The sequence below is a fragment of the Leuresthes tenuis genome, unplaced genomic scaffold, assembly GCF_036924035.1.
Source record: "Leuresthes tenuis unplaced genomic scaffold, fLeuTen1.0.hap1 SCAF_2, whole genome shotgun sequence".
Classification (NCBI taxonomy): domain Eukaryota; kingdom Metazoa; phylum Chordata; class Actinopteri; order Atheriniformes; family Atherinopsidae; genus Leuresthes; species Leuresthes tenuis.
In genome coordinates this window covers 3,914,579-3,928,872 of record NW_027325356.1, presented here as the reverse complement: position 1 = coordinate 3,928,872, position 14,294 = coordinate 3,914,579, and the positions used below count along the sequence as shown (strand labels likewise).

Sequence of the window (14,294 nt, the reverse complement as noted above, 5' to 3'; positions counted from 1 at the left end):
CTAGCCTCTTCCCTACTTTTTCTCTCCTCTTTCTCTTCATTCCTCCCATAAGCTCCCCTCTTCTTGCCTCTTTCCTTCCACCCTTTCTTTTTCCTCGCTGTCCTCGTGTCTTCTTGTCCTCTCACCTTCCTCTAATCTCCTTTTCTCAATCCTCTCGCTTTTCCCCTCTTATCTCCCCATCATGTTTCCTTCTCATTCCTCTCCAGTCCCCATTTCACCCCTCTTCCCATCTCCTCCCACACATTCTCCTCTCTAATACCTTCCTCTCATCCCTCTCTCCATCCACCTTCCTCTTAACTTCCAGCTCTTTTCTACTCTCTCAAATCCCCGCTGGTCTTCCTCCTCTCCTTTAAAGATCTTGTCCTCGCTCCCTCTCCTCCTCACGGATCTCTCTTTCCTTTCATCTCTCCTCTCTGTTAGTCTCTCCTCCTCCTCCTCCTCCTCCTCCTCCTTTCTGTTTCAGCAGTAGAGAACCACTGAACAGCGGAGGCAGCAGCAGCTCTGTCACTCAGCTCGGCAACAACTCGCACCAAAGTGAGGATCTCTGTTTTTCTTTCACCTCTTTTAAAAACCACATCTTCCCTCTAATCTTTTCTTCTTATCCAGTCTTTTCAGTCGTTTCTTCTGTACTTTTCAATCATTTTTCTGCTGTATTGATCCTTTCTCGGAGTGCAGCAGTATGAGGGTACCATGCATCCCAAATAGGTTTTCTGTCCTTGCTCCAACTAGAGCATGTAGCCATATGCTTTTCTGTCTTTTTGCATCTCATTGGAAATAACTAGGCCAGTCTTCTGGCTTTTATACCTCATGTCAACCTCTGAGCTCTGATGTGCACGAATGTGAAAGGATATTTCAAGGTATGACTTTTTAAGAAATTTGATCTTAAATCATGCAAATCCATCATTCAGTGACAGAATGTGCTGCGACATGAAGACTCGTTTTGGGGTGTCACATAATGATGATTTTGTGCCAAACGGACTGAAGAGACGCAGGTCTGATGTTATTCTGGCAGAGAGAGATCATTTCTTTTTACTATCAAATATCTGAGAGCCACGGGACATTACTGGATGCTATTTTGGGGCTCCCGAAAGCTTTTTTTTTTCTTTTCTTCTGTAATTTTATTACTTTGTTTTCTCCCCGGCTTGAACAAAGAATTTATTTCTGCATCCCGTGCACGAAAAGTCAAATATAAAGAGATCACGATGCCAGTCGTTTAATCAGGATGGACTTCTTGGACACGTCCACCCCTGTCATGGCCACATTTCCAGCCACCGTACCACCAAATTCTTCTTTGGAAAATGTCAGCCAGACGGTCTCTTCCTCATCGAGATCCCCTCCTCTGGCTCCTCACTCGCAGGTGGCTTCGGTGTTCATCGTGCTCGTGGTTTCGGTCATCATCCTGGGCACCGTGGTCGGTAATGTGCTGGTCGTGGTGGCGGTTTTCACCAGTCGAGCACTGAGGGCACCTCAGAACCTCTTCCTGGTGTCTCTGGCCTCAGCCGACATCCTGGTGGCGACGCTGGTCATCCCCTTCTCCCTGGCCAATGAGGTGAGGAGACTCTTTCTTCGACTGTCCTCCACCAAAAAGCGAAGAATTGTACATTTGTTTTCAATTTTTTCAAAATTTAAATCCACAGCATCCTACAGAACTAATTTGTAGAAAAGATGGTAAATTTCTGTAGTTTTTGTCATTAGTTAGAACCTTTTTTAACAGAGTACAAAGCTCACTGAGCAACTTCTCTGCATCTATAAATGAATAAATAAATAAATAGAATCTGAAGCAGCAAACACAACTAAAAGTTGTTTCCCTTTGTGTCCCATCAGCTTCCTTTTAACACTTTTTAATGGTTTTGGATACTGATTGCTGTAGTTTCAGTCCTGGGACTCTGAATCTTTTCACATTAATTTGAACTGTAGATGCTGAAAGACCAAAATTCTTTGTGATAAATATTCTTAAATAACAGAGTTTGGCACAAAGCGGTGAGCCACGACCCATCTCTGCTTGGAAAGACTGAACCTTTGGTGGAAGCTGCTTTTATACCCAATCCTGACACCCTCACCTGCTGGTTGGAGAATCTTCCAGATCGCTGTTACTGTTCTTTCTTTGCCTCTCTTCCAACTTTTTTTGTTGCTGCATCAAACTTTAAGCTTGTTCATAATAAAAAGTCCTTTGACTTCTTCCACAGCCTCTATGATGTAGACTTTGTCACCATCGTCAGAAGCTGCCATCCTCAACAAAGCAGCACGATTTGATTCCTTGGTGCATACAAATGTGCACATTTTACTTCTCAGTTTCACTTTTGTTTCCTTCAGTAGATAAAAAGTAGGTTTGAAATACAGCTGCAAGCCACAAAAACCTGAGATATTTTTCTTAGTATGGTGGAGTTGGCTGTAACACTCATGTTCTGACGTCCCTCGGTTTATCTCAGCTGTCATCAGGATGTCGATCGGTCACGATGCTTTGACCACCACTGACTGAGCTCTGATCGATCGGGGTGCAGCCGAAGAGCATCTGAGGGCAGATTTGTGCAGGGATCTTAGCTATAGATCCTTTTGGCTCCTCGGGTGGGGTCTTGGTTTCTAACAGAAGCCATCAAACTGGTGTGGGGGGGATTTTGAGGCCGGTGAACACCTCAGACTATTTGTCATGTTTATGGAGTCTGTTAGTTTTTGTGTTTTTTCTTTTATTTTCAGCCTTTGTTTCTCTATGTTTTCTGTTTTCTTCGTATTTTAGAGTTTATGTTGTTTTTTTATTTATCAAATACAGCAGGGATGTCGAACTCCGGTCCTCGAGGGCCGCTGTCCTGCAGGTTTTAGACGTTTCCCAGCTTCAATGCACCTGATTCAGATGAAATGGATCCCTTCAAAAGATTGTTAAGTTCTGCACAAACCTGCTAATGAGGCATCGATCTCAATCAGGTGTGTTGGAGCAGGGAAACATCTAAAACCTGCAGGACAGCGGCCCTCGAGGACCGGAGTCTTATTCTTATCCTCCCTCGGTTCAGTTCTTGTTTAGATTTCAGTCCTGGTCTCTGTTTAGTTTCCCACATGCACCAGTAGTTGCTCCCACTTCGAATGCTCTGCATTTCCTCACCGCTCCTGCACACCTTCCCCAGCTAATTGAGCTCAGCTCCCGTCACTCGTCTCGTCAGTCCTTTCGTTATTTAGGCTCCATGGTTTGGCTCAGTCTTTGTCAGACACTCGCTACTCAGTTTGTTCCCGTTTATGGGCTGTTTCTTCTGGTTCTTGGGCTTTAGTTTCTGGTATCCCAGCCTGGTTGTGCCTTAAATAAAGTCACCAGTTCTCCACCCTTTGGTAGTTATCCACATCTGGATCCTCATCAATCTTTACTGTCCACCTATTCTTAACAGAAACCTTCCCAAGCAGTGTTTGTGAGAGGCTGTAGAGGAGTGTTGTTGTCATGTAGAAGGCAAGTGGCTCTAACATTCATGCTGATGTGAATGCCAAGATGCTGAACATTGTATTGATCATTTAACTGCCATATTTTCCTCATGTTGTCTTAATTTTGTCCAGTTTGATCCTGGACTGACTTCTCTGGTCTCATCTTCTTGGTTTATTGGCACATGGCAGGAATACAACACCAGTTCATAGATGCTGAACATTGTATTGAAAATACATCTCACGTACTTTTCTAAACATGTGAATGTGTTCATGTGAGATTGAACAAACGTTTTCAGTCATTTATATTTAAAAAATGAGGCTTTTTGAGAAACTGCCTGCAACACATTCTCATTTTGTGTCTCAGCAGAATGAAGACACACAAACAGGAACTTTATCGGGTTAAAACAAAGAGATTTTTATTACTTTTGGGAAAAAATGAAGATATAACAGTGTTGTTTCCTATAAATCTATCAATCTTCCTTTTTCGGTTGGTTAGGATTGTGTTTAATTAATCTGAAAATATGTTTACTTCATGGTTCCCTCGTGGTTTGATGAGTCTTTGAGTAAATGCGATCAGTATCACGTTCAGGCTTCATCCACACAAAGTAAAGCCAGACCCAGTCCGAATGGTGCTGGTGCTAATCTTTGCTGCAGGATTTATGCTTTTTTACGCATTAGCCCATAAATGCGCCGTTACTTTCCTCTGAATTGAGAAGCAGAGGCGTCAGAATACCTTATAAAGGCCTCTGCTACATAGGAACTTACTGTCGGAACAAAAAAACAACAGGAAACGGACACTATTGGTCAGATCTCGGGTTTAACGTGAATGGAAAGAGTATTTTTGGTTGACTCGTGGTCATAGTGAGCTGCTTCTCCCACACATGCACAAGACAGCTGTAATTAGCCAATAATCAAGCTGGCACTTTGATTATTGGCTGTTAGGGGAGATTAAGCGTGATTAAAAACACCTTCTGATGGTCAATTAACTGCCATATTTTCCTCATGTTGTCTTAATTTTGTCCAGTTTGATCCTGGACTGACTTCTCTTGTCTCATCTTCTTGGTTTATTGGCACATGGCAGGAATACAACTCCAATATCTCAATAAATCAACCCATAAATATCTCCTTGGAGGTTGTGGATCGAACTGAAAGGAAGAAAGAAATAACTTTACTCTTATCCATGCAGCATCATATCTCAGGAAAGGTCTTGTCATGGCTCCTTACAGAGAAAGATGTTTCTATCCTCACACATTTGGTTATTATATATATAAGTTACCAATTAACATGTCTGAAACCATGAAATGTGCACAAGGCGTCCAAATATTTTCTTAGCATTATAGAACAAACAACATCTGTATAAGAAGCAGTAAAAGATGGAATAAATCGCAGGGCCTCCATTCTGATATGAGACCCAATTTGGATCCATCATTGTGACAATAATCCTGATTCGGAGACTTTTTTTCTGATCTGTGTTAAATCCAATGTCAGCAGTATAGAATATGGAATATTGGAACAAAACATACAAACATACACAGTTTGTTATGATTAGATAATCAACCTTGAACAGAACCACCCTCACTGTCCCAGTATATATGTGGAAGGAAGCTAAATCAATTAATTAAGTTCCTGAACAGTGATTCTGTCAGATGAGGCTGTGGGTAAAAAATCTGGATTTTATTAGAGCAGAGCGACAGCCTGGAAATGCTTTAAGCAACCAGGAGTTAACTCGTAGTCTTCATGTGAAAGAGAGCAGCTTTAATGGGAATTCAGCCGGATTATTATGGACTCATGCTTCTATTTAAATGGAAAAAGATGGAACCGAGGATCATGGGATGTTCCAGAGTTTATGTCCAGAGTTTCGGACTAAATTGTCTTCTGAGACAGCAAAATCAGACAGAAACAACGTTTAAATGTTGTCATGGAGACGTATTTCACTTCTGCTGTTGGCAAACTTTGTAATGAACTTGACTATAGATCAATATCAACTTCAGTATTGATAGTTTAACCATCATTTAACCATCATTTTCAAAATCAGACACTGAAATGATCGGTTGTTGATTAAATCATCTCTGCTGATGCTTCTTTTTGTGGATGCTGTGGTTCTGTTGACCTTCAGGTCAGCTCTTAGAAATCCGAGGTCGTGGTTCTGACTCAGAAAAGGTTTGAGGGCTTCCTCCGGGTCGGGGTGAGTCTCTTCCTCAGGCGGAGTATTTTAAAGATCTTGGGATCTTGTTCAGGAGTGATGGGGAGTTAGAGATGGACAGACGGACTGAGGCTTCGTCAGCTGTGATGAGGGAGCTGCTCCGGTCCGTTGTTCCATTTACTGGTTCGTCTTTGTTCCTTCATCTGTGGCCACAGATCTGACCCAAACAATGAGGCCACAGACACAGTTTCTGTCAGAGGGGGGCTGGGCTCAGCCTTAGAGATGGGGGGAGGAGCTCAGAGTAGAGCTGCTGCTCCTCCACATAGAAAGGAGTCAGCTGAGGTGGTTCCTCTGGTTAGGATGCCTCCTGGGAGGAGGCCCCAGGCCAGAACCAGAACTTTCTGGAGGGATTTTATATCCCATCTGACCTGGGAACGCCTCAGGATCCCCCATCTGGAGGGGGATGTCTGGGTTTCCCTGCTGGGCCTGTTTCCTCTGCGACCCGACCTCGGATAAGCAGAAGAATTATGGATGGATGCATGAATTTAGACGTTGATTTGAGTTCTTATTGCCATATTTAACCATAATACAGTGAAACCTTTTCAGCTTTTAATCTAAACAGCTGATTATCTGAACTAAACTCAACCAGAACCAGAACTCGGTGGTGAACTGAACACATTATAGCCTCGTTACCATGGCAACCATGCATTCAGTTGATAAATCATAATGATCCAAACATGTTTTTGTATTTCATAAGCAGAAAAATGCTTATTTTTTGCATAGATTGTTTTATTGTTTACATTATTATCATATAAACTTATTAATTTACCCATTTACAATCTTTTTTGCTTGTAATTTCGGTTTACGGCAGTTTCACTCCATCTTTGAACGAGCAAACAATGCATTAGCCAACCTTTATTGTGTGAAAAGTAACCGCTTAAAAGCCATTTTTAGCCTGTTAAAATATGAGCTACTCAATTAGCTACCGACAGAACGACTGCAGTTGAGTTTTCACCGATGGGCCGATATATATATGTTTTATATATATATATATATCTGTGCATCCCTGCTGTGAACCCATTATTTTCTGACTTTACTCTGTAGTTGTTTTGACACTGACTGAACATTTCCCCCTAAAACCTTCTCAGAATAACTCGAAGGGAACATGTGCTCCGTGCTGATTTGGAGAACTATTCAAACATTACTTTGAAGAGTAATTTGTCCCTTTTTCTGAGAGTGAACAGTATTAAATAGCTTCAGGCTTCTCCTTCAGCTCTCTGTAAACTCTGCTCTGCCTAATAAAAGAGGGAAAGATTTAGAAAATATGAATAATTCCAAGATGTTTAATGATCTTCCAAAAGTTGGTGGACATGTGCTTGATGTTGGGCTGTTTACTTTCCTTTTCTGAGCAAAAACAGCTTTTCATCAGCCGTTAATTCTTGAAATCCTGCGGGAGCTTCCAGTGTTCGGTTCCTCCACACATGTCTGGGTTTGTTTCTCCTCCTCGCTGCAGGAAGCCTTTTCTCCTTTTTGCTCAGAGCACAGACAGCCTGGTTCTTTGGGTCATCTTTTAGGGTGGCTTCTCTCATCATCTTTTAATTAAAACGCTTACGCTGTTTTCCAGTTGATGGACTGATGGAATTATAATGAGGAAACTCTTTGAATCAAGTGCTCCAACAAGCTAACAAATAGCGAAGATGAGCGTGGAGAGAAAGCAAATAAGTTGCTCCCTGTAGATCCATTCAGGCCCATTCAGCATCACTATCGTCTCCATTTTGTGCTAAAATGTGTATTATTTTCATTTGCTATATAGAAAATACGACCATGTCCCAATGACAGAGGGTCAGACAGCTTAATCCTCATCATCTGTTCATTTCTAGCAGCCTGTTTTTTTAAATTAATGACCCAACCTTTGTAACTCCAGCGTCCTCCAAAAGGATCATCAGCTTTTTAAAGTTCGGTCACCCCGAACAGCTGTTAACTTCTGATTTTTAAGTGAGAAAACATATAGTAGAGAGGCCTCCACCATGTTTGGGTCAAAGTCCAATCTCTGCTCCATCGGACAACTCAGACATGATTAAAGTCCACCTTCCAGACTTTGAATTAAAGTCGTTTTTATAGGTTTAGGTTCAACACTTTCGCCCTTATTTCCGAGCACCATCACTTCAACTTCTCTGTTCTGGAGTATCACAGGAAAAGGACAGACTCGAGCTACCAAAGCTATTCAGGTTCAAATGCCCCAGAACCCACCGACCCACCCAGCTGATTACCTCAGACCTCTGATTGATCAGGTCACAGATCAATAGATCTGAAACAGCATGATTCTTCTCTTCGTTATTGCAACACCGCGGTGAAACTTGCCCGCCTTCGCCGTGCTCGTGTGACTCTTTCCTGGAGAGAGAAGAAGAGTGAATGATGCTACCTGGCCCTGAAAAATTAGATTTATCAGAGCTCCAAATGGACTTTAGTGACAACTTTACGCACAGAGGCCACCAAGTTTGTTTGTACTTTTCATCATTTCTTTGGAAAAAGGTCGAACATTCAAGTTTATTCAGTTTTATTTATAAAGCACCAAATCACAACGAATATCTTCTCAAGGCACTTCAAAGATAAAATCCAATTCATTGTAATACAATCAAATCAAATTAATTAAATTTAAATTCATAATGAGCCAATTTGGAAGAAATTTGCCAAGAAACCAACACATTGTACGGAAGCTTCTCTCTGATCCAATCTCCCGTCCTGAGCTGCACGAGGCGACTATGGGGAGAAAAAACTCCCTTTTAACAGGAGGAAACCTCCATCAGAACCAGAACCAGGAAGGGTCCATCTGCCTGGACCAGCTGGGGCTGAGAGGACAGGAAAGAGGGGACAACAAGCAGCGTAACACCAGGCCAGAGATACCTGCTGAGAGAGAGAAACACAAGTTAATGACAGCAATGATGTCATCTGTACATGGAGGAAGGAGAGGTGCATCATGGGAGCTCCCCCAGCAGGCTGGGCCTATAGCAGCAGAACTATGGGATGTTTCAGGCTCACCTGAGCCATCCCTAACTATAAGCTTTATCAGAAAGGAAAGTTTCAGCCTGATCTTAAAGGTAGAGAGGGTGTCTGCTTCCTGGACATTTACTGGCAGCTTATTCCACAGAGAGGGGCCTGATAACTGAAGGCTCTGCCTCCCATTCTGCTTTTAGGGGCCTGATAACTGAAGGCTCTGCCTCCCATTCTGCTTTTAGGGGCCTGATAACTGAAGGCTCTGCCTCCCATTCTGTTTTTAGGGGCCTGATAACTGAAGGCTCTGCCTCCCATTCTGCTTTTAGGGGCCTGATAACTGAAGGCTCTGCCTCCCATTCTGCTTTTAGGGGCCTGATAACTGAAGGCTCTGCCTCCCATTCTGCTTTTAGAAACTCTGGGAACCACAAGGAAACCTGCAGCCTGAGAGCAAAGTGCTCAGTTAGGGAAATATCCAACTATGAGATCTTTAAGATATGATGGAGCTCGGTCATTAAGAGCTTTATATGTGAGGAGAAGAATCTTAAATTCTATTCTGAATCTAACAGGAAGCCAATGAAGAGAAGCTAAAACTGGAGAAACATGATCTCTGCTGTTAGATCTCATCAGAACTCTGGCTGCAGGGTTTTCAGAGAGTTTATTCAGCCCAATAATAAAGAATTACAGTCGTCCAATCCTGAAGTAACACATGCATGGAGCAGTTTTTCCACATCAGCAGTAAGAAATGTCTTTCTTACTACCAGATAGACAACATCAGCTGGGTATGAAATCTCCTGGGAACACTCCACACATGACCCAAGTGTTCTGAAGAGACAGATCTTTACCTTTACCTCCTGTGATAGACTTCATTTTCACTTTGAACTCAAACTGTGGGGGTATCCGGTGGAGGTAATCGCTTTAGCAGCTGGAGAAAGATTGTCATTTTCAGGTTGGCTGGTCTGGAGTTAAAGTAAACTCACTTGAAATGTTTCCAGCAGAGTTACTAATGAGATATTGACTGGATTTTTATTTATAGTTTAAATAATGCTCGAGGCAACTCCACCAAGGCCTCTCTCAGTCGTTTAATTTGATCAGACAAATACAGCCGTGTGAGACAGAAACCGTACTCTATCCAAGGTTTGAAGTGTAAGACACAATAAATAAATTCTTCTAGTCTTTACCATGTCATAAAATGAGGTAAATCCAGCCTCAGATGAACAACACATGATGTATAACTGTGACATTGTTGATTTGAGAAAGTAAGTCGACTCTAACTGCTTTCATAGGAATTAAGTAGCAGCAAGATGCCATTAATCAAATAAATTGATTAACTGATCATCAGTCAGTGTGAGCAGCTCTATAAAAGCAGGAGTTTTGTCAGTTTTCAGGTGTGTGTTAACACGATGCCAAGGAGGAAAGACATCAGAAATTATCTTAGAGAAGCAGCTGCTGCTGCCCATCAGTCTGGGAAGGGTTATAAGGCCATTTCCAGACTATCTGGAGTTCATCATTCTACAGAGAGAAAGATTATTCACAAGTGGAAAACATTCAGGACAGCTGTCAATCTTCCCAGGAGTGGACGTCCCAGCAAGTTCACCCCAAGGTGAAGAAGCCCAGAGCTACATCTCAGACTCTACAGGCCTCAGTTAGCATGTTAAAGGTTAAAGGTCACCCCAAGGTGAAAAAGCCCAGAGCTACATCTCAGACTCTACAGGCCTCAGTTAGCATGCTAAAGGTTAAAGGTCACCCCAAGGTGAAAAAGCCCAGAGCTACATCTCAGACTCTACAGGCCTCAGTTAGCATGTTAAAGGTTAAAGGTCATGACAGCACAGTTAGAAAAAGGCTGAACAAGGATGGCTTGTTTGGAAGGGCTGCAGGAGAAAGCCTCTTCTCTCTAAAAAGAACATGGCAGCACAGCTTAGGTTTGCAAAGCTGCATCTGAACAAAGCACAAGACTTCTGGAACAATGTCCTTTGGACAGACCAGAGCAAAGTGGAGATGTTTGGTCCTAATGCACAGCAGCACGTTTGGAGGAAACCAAACACAGCATATCAGCACAAACACCTCATACCAGCTGTCAAGCACGGTGGTGGAGGGCTGATGATCTGGGCTGGTTCTGCAGCCACAGGACCTGGGCACCTTGCAGTCATTGAGTCCACCATGAACTCCTCTGGATACCAAAGTATTCTAGAGTCAAATGTGAGGCCATCTGTCCCACAGCTAAAGCTGGGCTGAAACTGGCTCATCAACAGGACAAAGATCCCAAACACAGCAGCAGATCTACAGCAGAATGTGTGAAAAAGAAAAGAATCAAGGTGTTGCAATGGTCCAGTCAGAGTCCAGACCTCAGCCTGACTGAAATGCTGTGGTGGGACCTTAAGAGAGCTGTGCAGAAACCAATGCTGAAAACCTCAATGAGCTGAAGCAGCGCTGGAGAGAAGAGTGGCCGAGATTCCTCCAGAACCATGAGAGAGACTGATAACGTCCCACAGGAAACCATCACTGCAGCTCACTGCTGCTGAAGCTGCTGGATCAGGGGTTCACTTAGTTTTCCACTCGCTACTTCTGTGTTTTGCCTGTTTTTGTTCAATAAATAATGACTCGGTGTAACATGTCACGTGTCGTTGTTTATCTGATCTTATCTTTTACCACATTTAACACCTGATGAGGACCAGATTATCTGTTCTGAGACATAAAAGTTGGAACTGAAAGAGTGAACCTTCTGTTTTCAGGAACTCACTGCTGCTGGATCAGGGGTTCACTTAGTTTTTACACACTGTTTCTGTGTTTTGTTCAATAAATAATGACTGTTGTTCATCTGAGTGTGAAACCTTCAGAAATAAAATATGTTAATGTAACTTTTGACTATAAAATGCTTTTCTTCTCTTTTCAGGTTATGGGCTACTGGTTCTTTGGTTCCACCTGGTGCTCCTTCTATCTGGCTCTTGACGTCCTCTTTTGCACCTCCTCCATCGTCCACCTTTGTGCCATAAGCCTCGACCGCTACTGGTCTGTCACCAAAGCCGTCAGCTACAACCGCAAACGGACACCCAAACGTATCAAAGTGATGATCAGCATCGTGTGGCTCATTTCCATCGTCATCTCCTCGCCGCCGCTCCTCATGTCCCAGAAAGAGAAGGACGTGGAGATGGAGGATGCGGACAGCAGCCACAGGCGGGAGTGTCTCATCAACAACCAGACGTGGTACATCCTGTCCTCCTGCCTGGTGTCCTTCTTCGCCCCGGGAGTCATCATGATCCTGGTTTACTGTAAGATCTACCGTGTTGCAAAGCAGCGAGCCTCCACCGTGTTCGTGGCGAAGAACGTGATGGAGCGGCAGCCGTCGCAGTCTGAGACCTGCTTCGCGGGCGATGGCGCGAGTTGCCAAAGAAAAAGTAAAGTCCAGTACGAGCTGGACAGCCCGCAGCCTGCAAACAGACGCAGCTCCTCCAATGTAGACAGCAGCCATCACAGGAGAGGGGAGCTGGATGGCATCGATCTGCAGGAGAAGACCTGCGAAGCTGACGTGAAACCATCCTTTTCCTCATCCCTCCGCTTCCCCCGGAGGCCCGGCGGCAGGGTGAGAACGGAGGATGGAGATGATGCTGAAGGAGCAGCAAACAGGCTGAAGCCCCCTCCTCCGCCGCCGCCCTGCGCTTCCATATCATGGGCCTCATCTGACCAGTGCTCCCGGCACTTCCTGCTGCCCTCGCCGCTGCCTCAGCGCAGCAGGCAGATGTCTCTGTCCAAAAACAAAGTGGCGCAAATGAGGGAGAAGCGCTTCACGTTTGTTCTGGCGGTGGTGATGGGGGTTTTCGTCCTCTGCTGGTTCCCTTTCTTCTTCACTTACAGCCTCCACGCTATCTGCAGGGAGAACTGCGTCATCCCAGACACGCTCTTCAACCTGTTTTTCTGGATCGGATACTGCAACAGCTGCCTGAACCCCATCATTTACACCATTTTTAACCGAGACTTCAGGAGGGCCTTCAAGAGGATTCTGTTCCACACTCACAAACAGACATAAGATGAGAATGTATTTGTTTGTGCGAGTGGCTGCAGCTCGCTCACACGCACACACGTGCACACACGGTTTCCTGTTTTCCACTGTGCTGTCATATCGACATTAAAGGGCTTGTCATACAGCTGGAGTATTGATTTATTATTCAAATACCCACTAATTGAATAAATAATCCCCCAGAGGTGGATGATTATGACACAGTTAAGGCTATAACTACAGTTCAACATCTTGAATTGTGACAGAGGTTGAATATTAATTAGAGGAAAAAGGACTATGAACAAAGTCCCTGCAGAGCTTCAAGATGAATTCACTCTGCAGAGAGCAGGTTAACTGGCGCTGCTATCCATATATTGACACGAAACAATAAAAGCTATTGGGAGCAGAGATAAAACAACATAGAAAGTGCTTAAAGCAAACTTCTGTGGCTGAGACCAGCACCTAAAGTTCAGACTGGAACTTTTCGAGCAAACATTTGGAACAGAACAAACTGCGAAAGTTACAGGTTTGTCATGCTGTAACAATGTTCTGTTGACACCAAACAGCTCGAGGGCAAAAAGTATTAAAAATTCATGTGCAGCTGCCAGACGGGCTGAGCTGCTGCAAACAGAAAGGGGGAGAACAAAGGGAAAAACACAATGCCGAGCCTCTGTGTGAATGTAATCAGGCAGAGTCTCATACAGCAGTGAACGATTGTCCTCAGGATGAAATAACTGCAGCTGAAGGCTGTTAGGCTCCAAGCTCATGTTCCTGGACAACAGCAAGAACCTGACGGGCTGAACTGAGCATCAGGCACGACTCGTGGCTAATAAATCACTTCATGCAGACCGTGGAGTAATAAAAGATCATCCATTAGTTTTAAGATCTGTGACCTGATGCGCTTATCTTTCAGATACAAGTGTCTGCAGCTGCTGAGGGAGAGAAAAGTCAAACAAAATCAGTCTGGTTACCATACAACACAAACTCTGACGGCAACTTATCAGCTGGTTATGAGCAGCAAAGGCAGTGTTTGATTATAGAAGGTTTAGAGAGTTTCTTATCATCAGCTTCGGCCTCGCGGTGTGTTCCTGAAACACAAAAAAAACACAACCAAGACTTTATTTTTGGACAGAAACTTCTATCTGATGTCAGTTAACATTGATTAGTTTAACAGAAACATTAAGGCAAGTTTATTTGTATAGAACAGTGATTCAAAGTGCTTTACAGAGACATTAAAACAGGAGAAATAAAAAGCATGATTTAAAATTTAAACAAAAGAAAGAAATAAGAACAATAGATAAAATCAGAAAAAATATGATTCCGTTTTGAAACTCAAGCTTCTTCAAATGCAGCTGAAAATAGATGTTTCTTCAACCTGGACTTAAATACTGAGAGTTTCAGCTGATCTGAGGCTTTCTGGGAGTTTGTTCCAGACATGTGGAGCCTAGAAGCTGAATGCAGCTTCTCCAGGTCTGGTTCTGACTCTGGGAACTGATAAAGAACCGGATCCAGATGACCTGAGGGGTCTGGGAGGTTCATAGTGGGTCAGGAGGTCACTGATGTATTTTGGACCATTCAGAGCTTTATAGACCAGCATCAGAACTTTAAAGTCTATCCTCTGATGGACCGGCAGCCGGTGGAAAGACCTCACAGCTGGACTGATGTGCTCCACTTCTTTGGTCTTAGTGACAGTAAGATTCCTTCATATGAAAGAAACAAAGTAAAATGTAAGTAACCGATTACTTTAATAGCAAAAATAATGCA

General features: G+C 43.5%; 1 protein-coding gene across 1 annotated transcript; it reads left to right on the top strand.

Annotated features, from left to right (window-relative positions):
- The first annotated feature begins 488 nt into the window (after positions 1-488).
- LOC140301458 (alpha-2Db adrenergic receptor-like) lies at positions 489-12,652 on the top strand. Its single transcript, XM_072379907.1, has 2 exons — positions 489-1,549; positions 11,430-12,652. Exons 1-2 carry the CDS (start codon positions 1,223-1,225, stop codon positions 12,558-12,560), a joined length of 1,458 nt encoding a protein of 485 aa, XP_072236008.1. The 5' UTR covers positions 489-1,222; the 3' UTR covers positions 12,561-12,652.
- The last annotated feature ends 1,642 nt before the right edge of the window (positions 12,653-14,294 follow it).

Bases quoted from the DNA above. Each gene is read 5' to 3' on its own strand.
- LOC140301458 (XM_072379907.1), top strand. From the start codon at position 1,223: ATGGACTTCTTGGACACGTCCACCCCTGTCATGGCCACATTTCCAGCC. The intron at 1,550-11,429 runs GTGAGGAGACTC...TTCTCTTTTCAG, and splicing joins CCTTCTCCCTGGCCAATGAG to GTTATGGGCTACTGGTTCTT.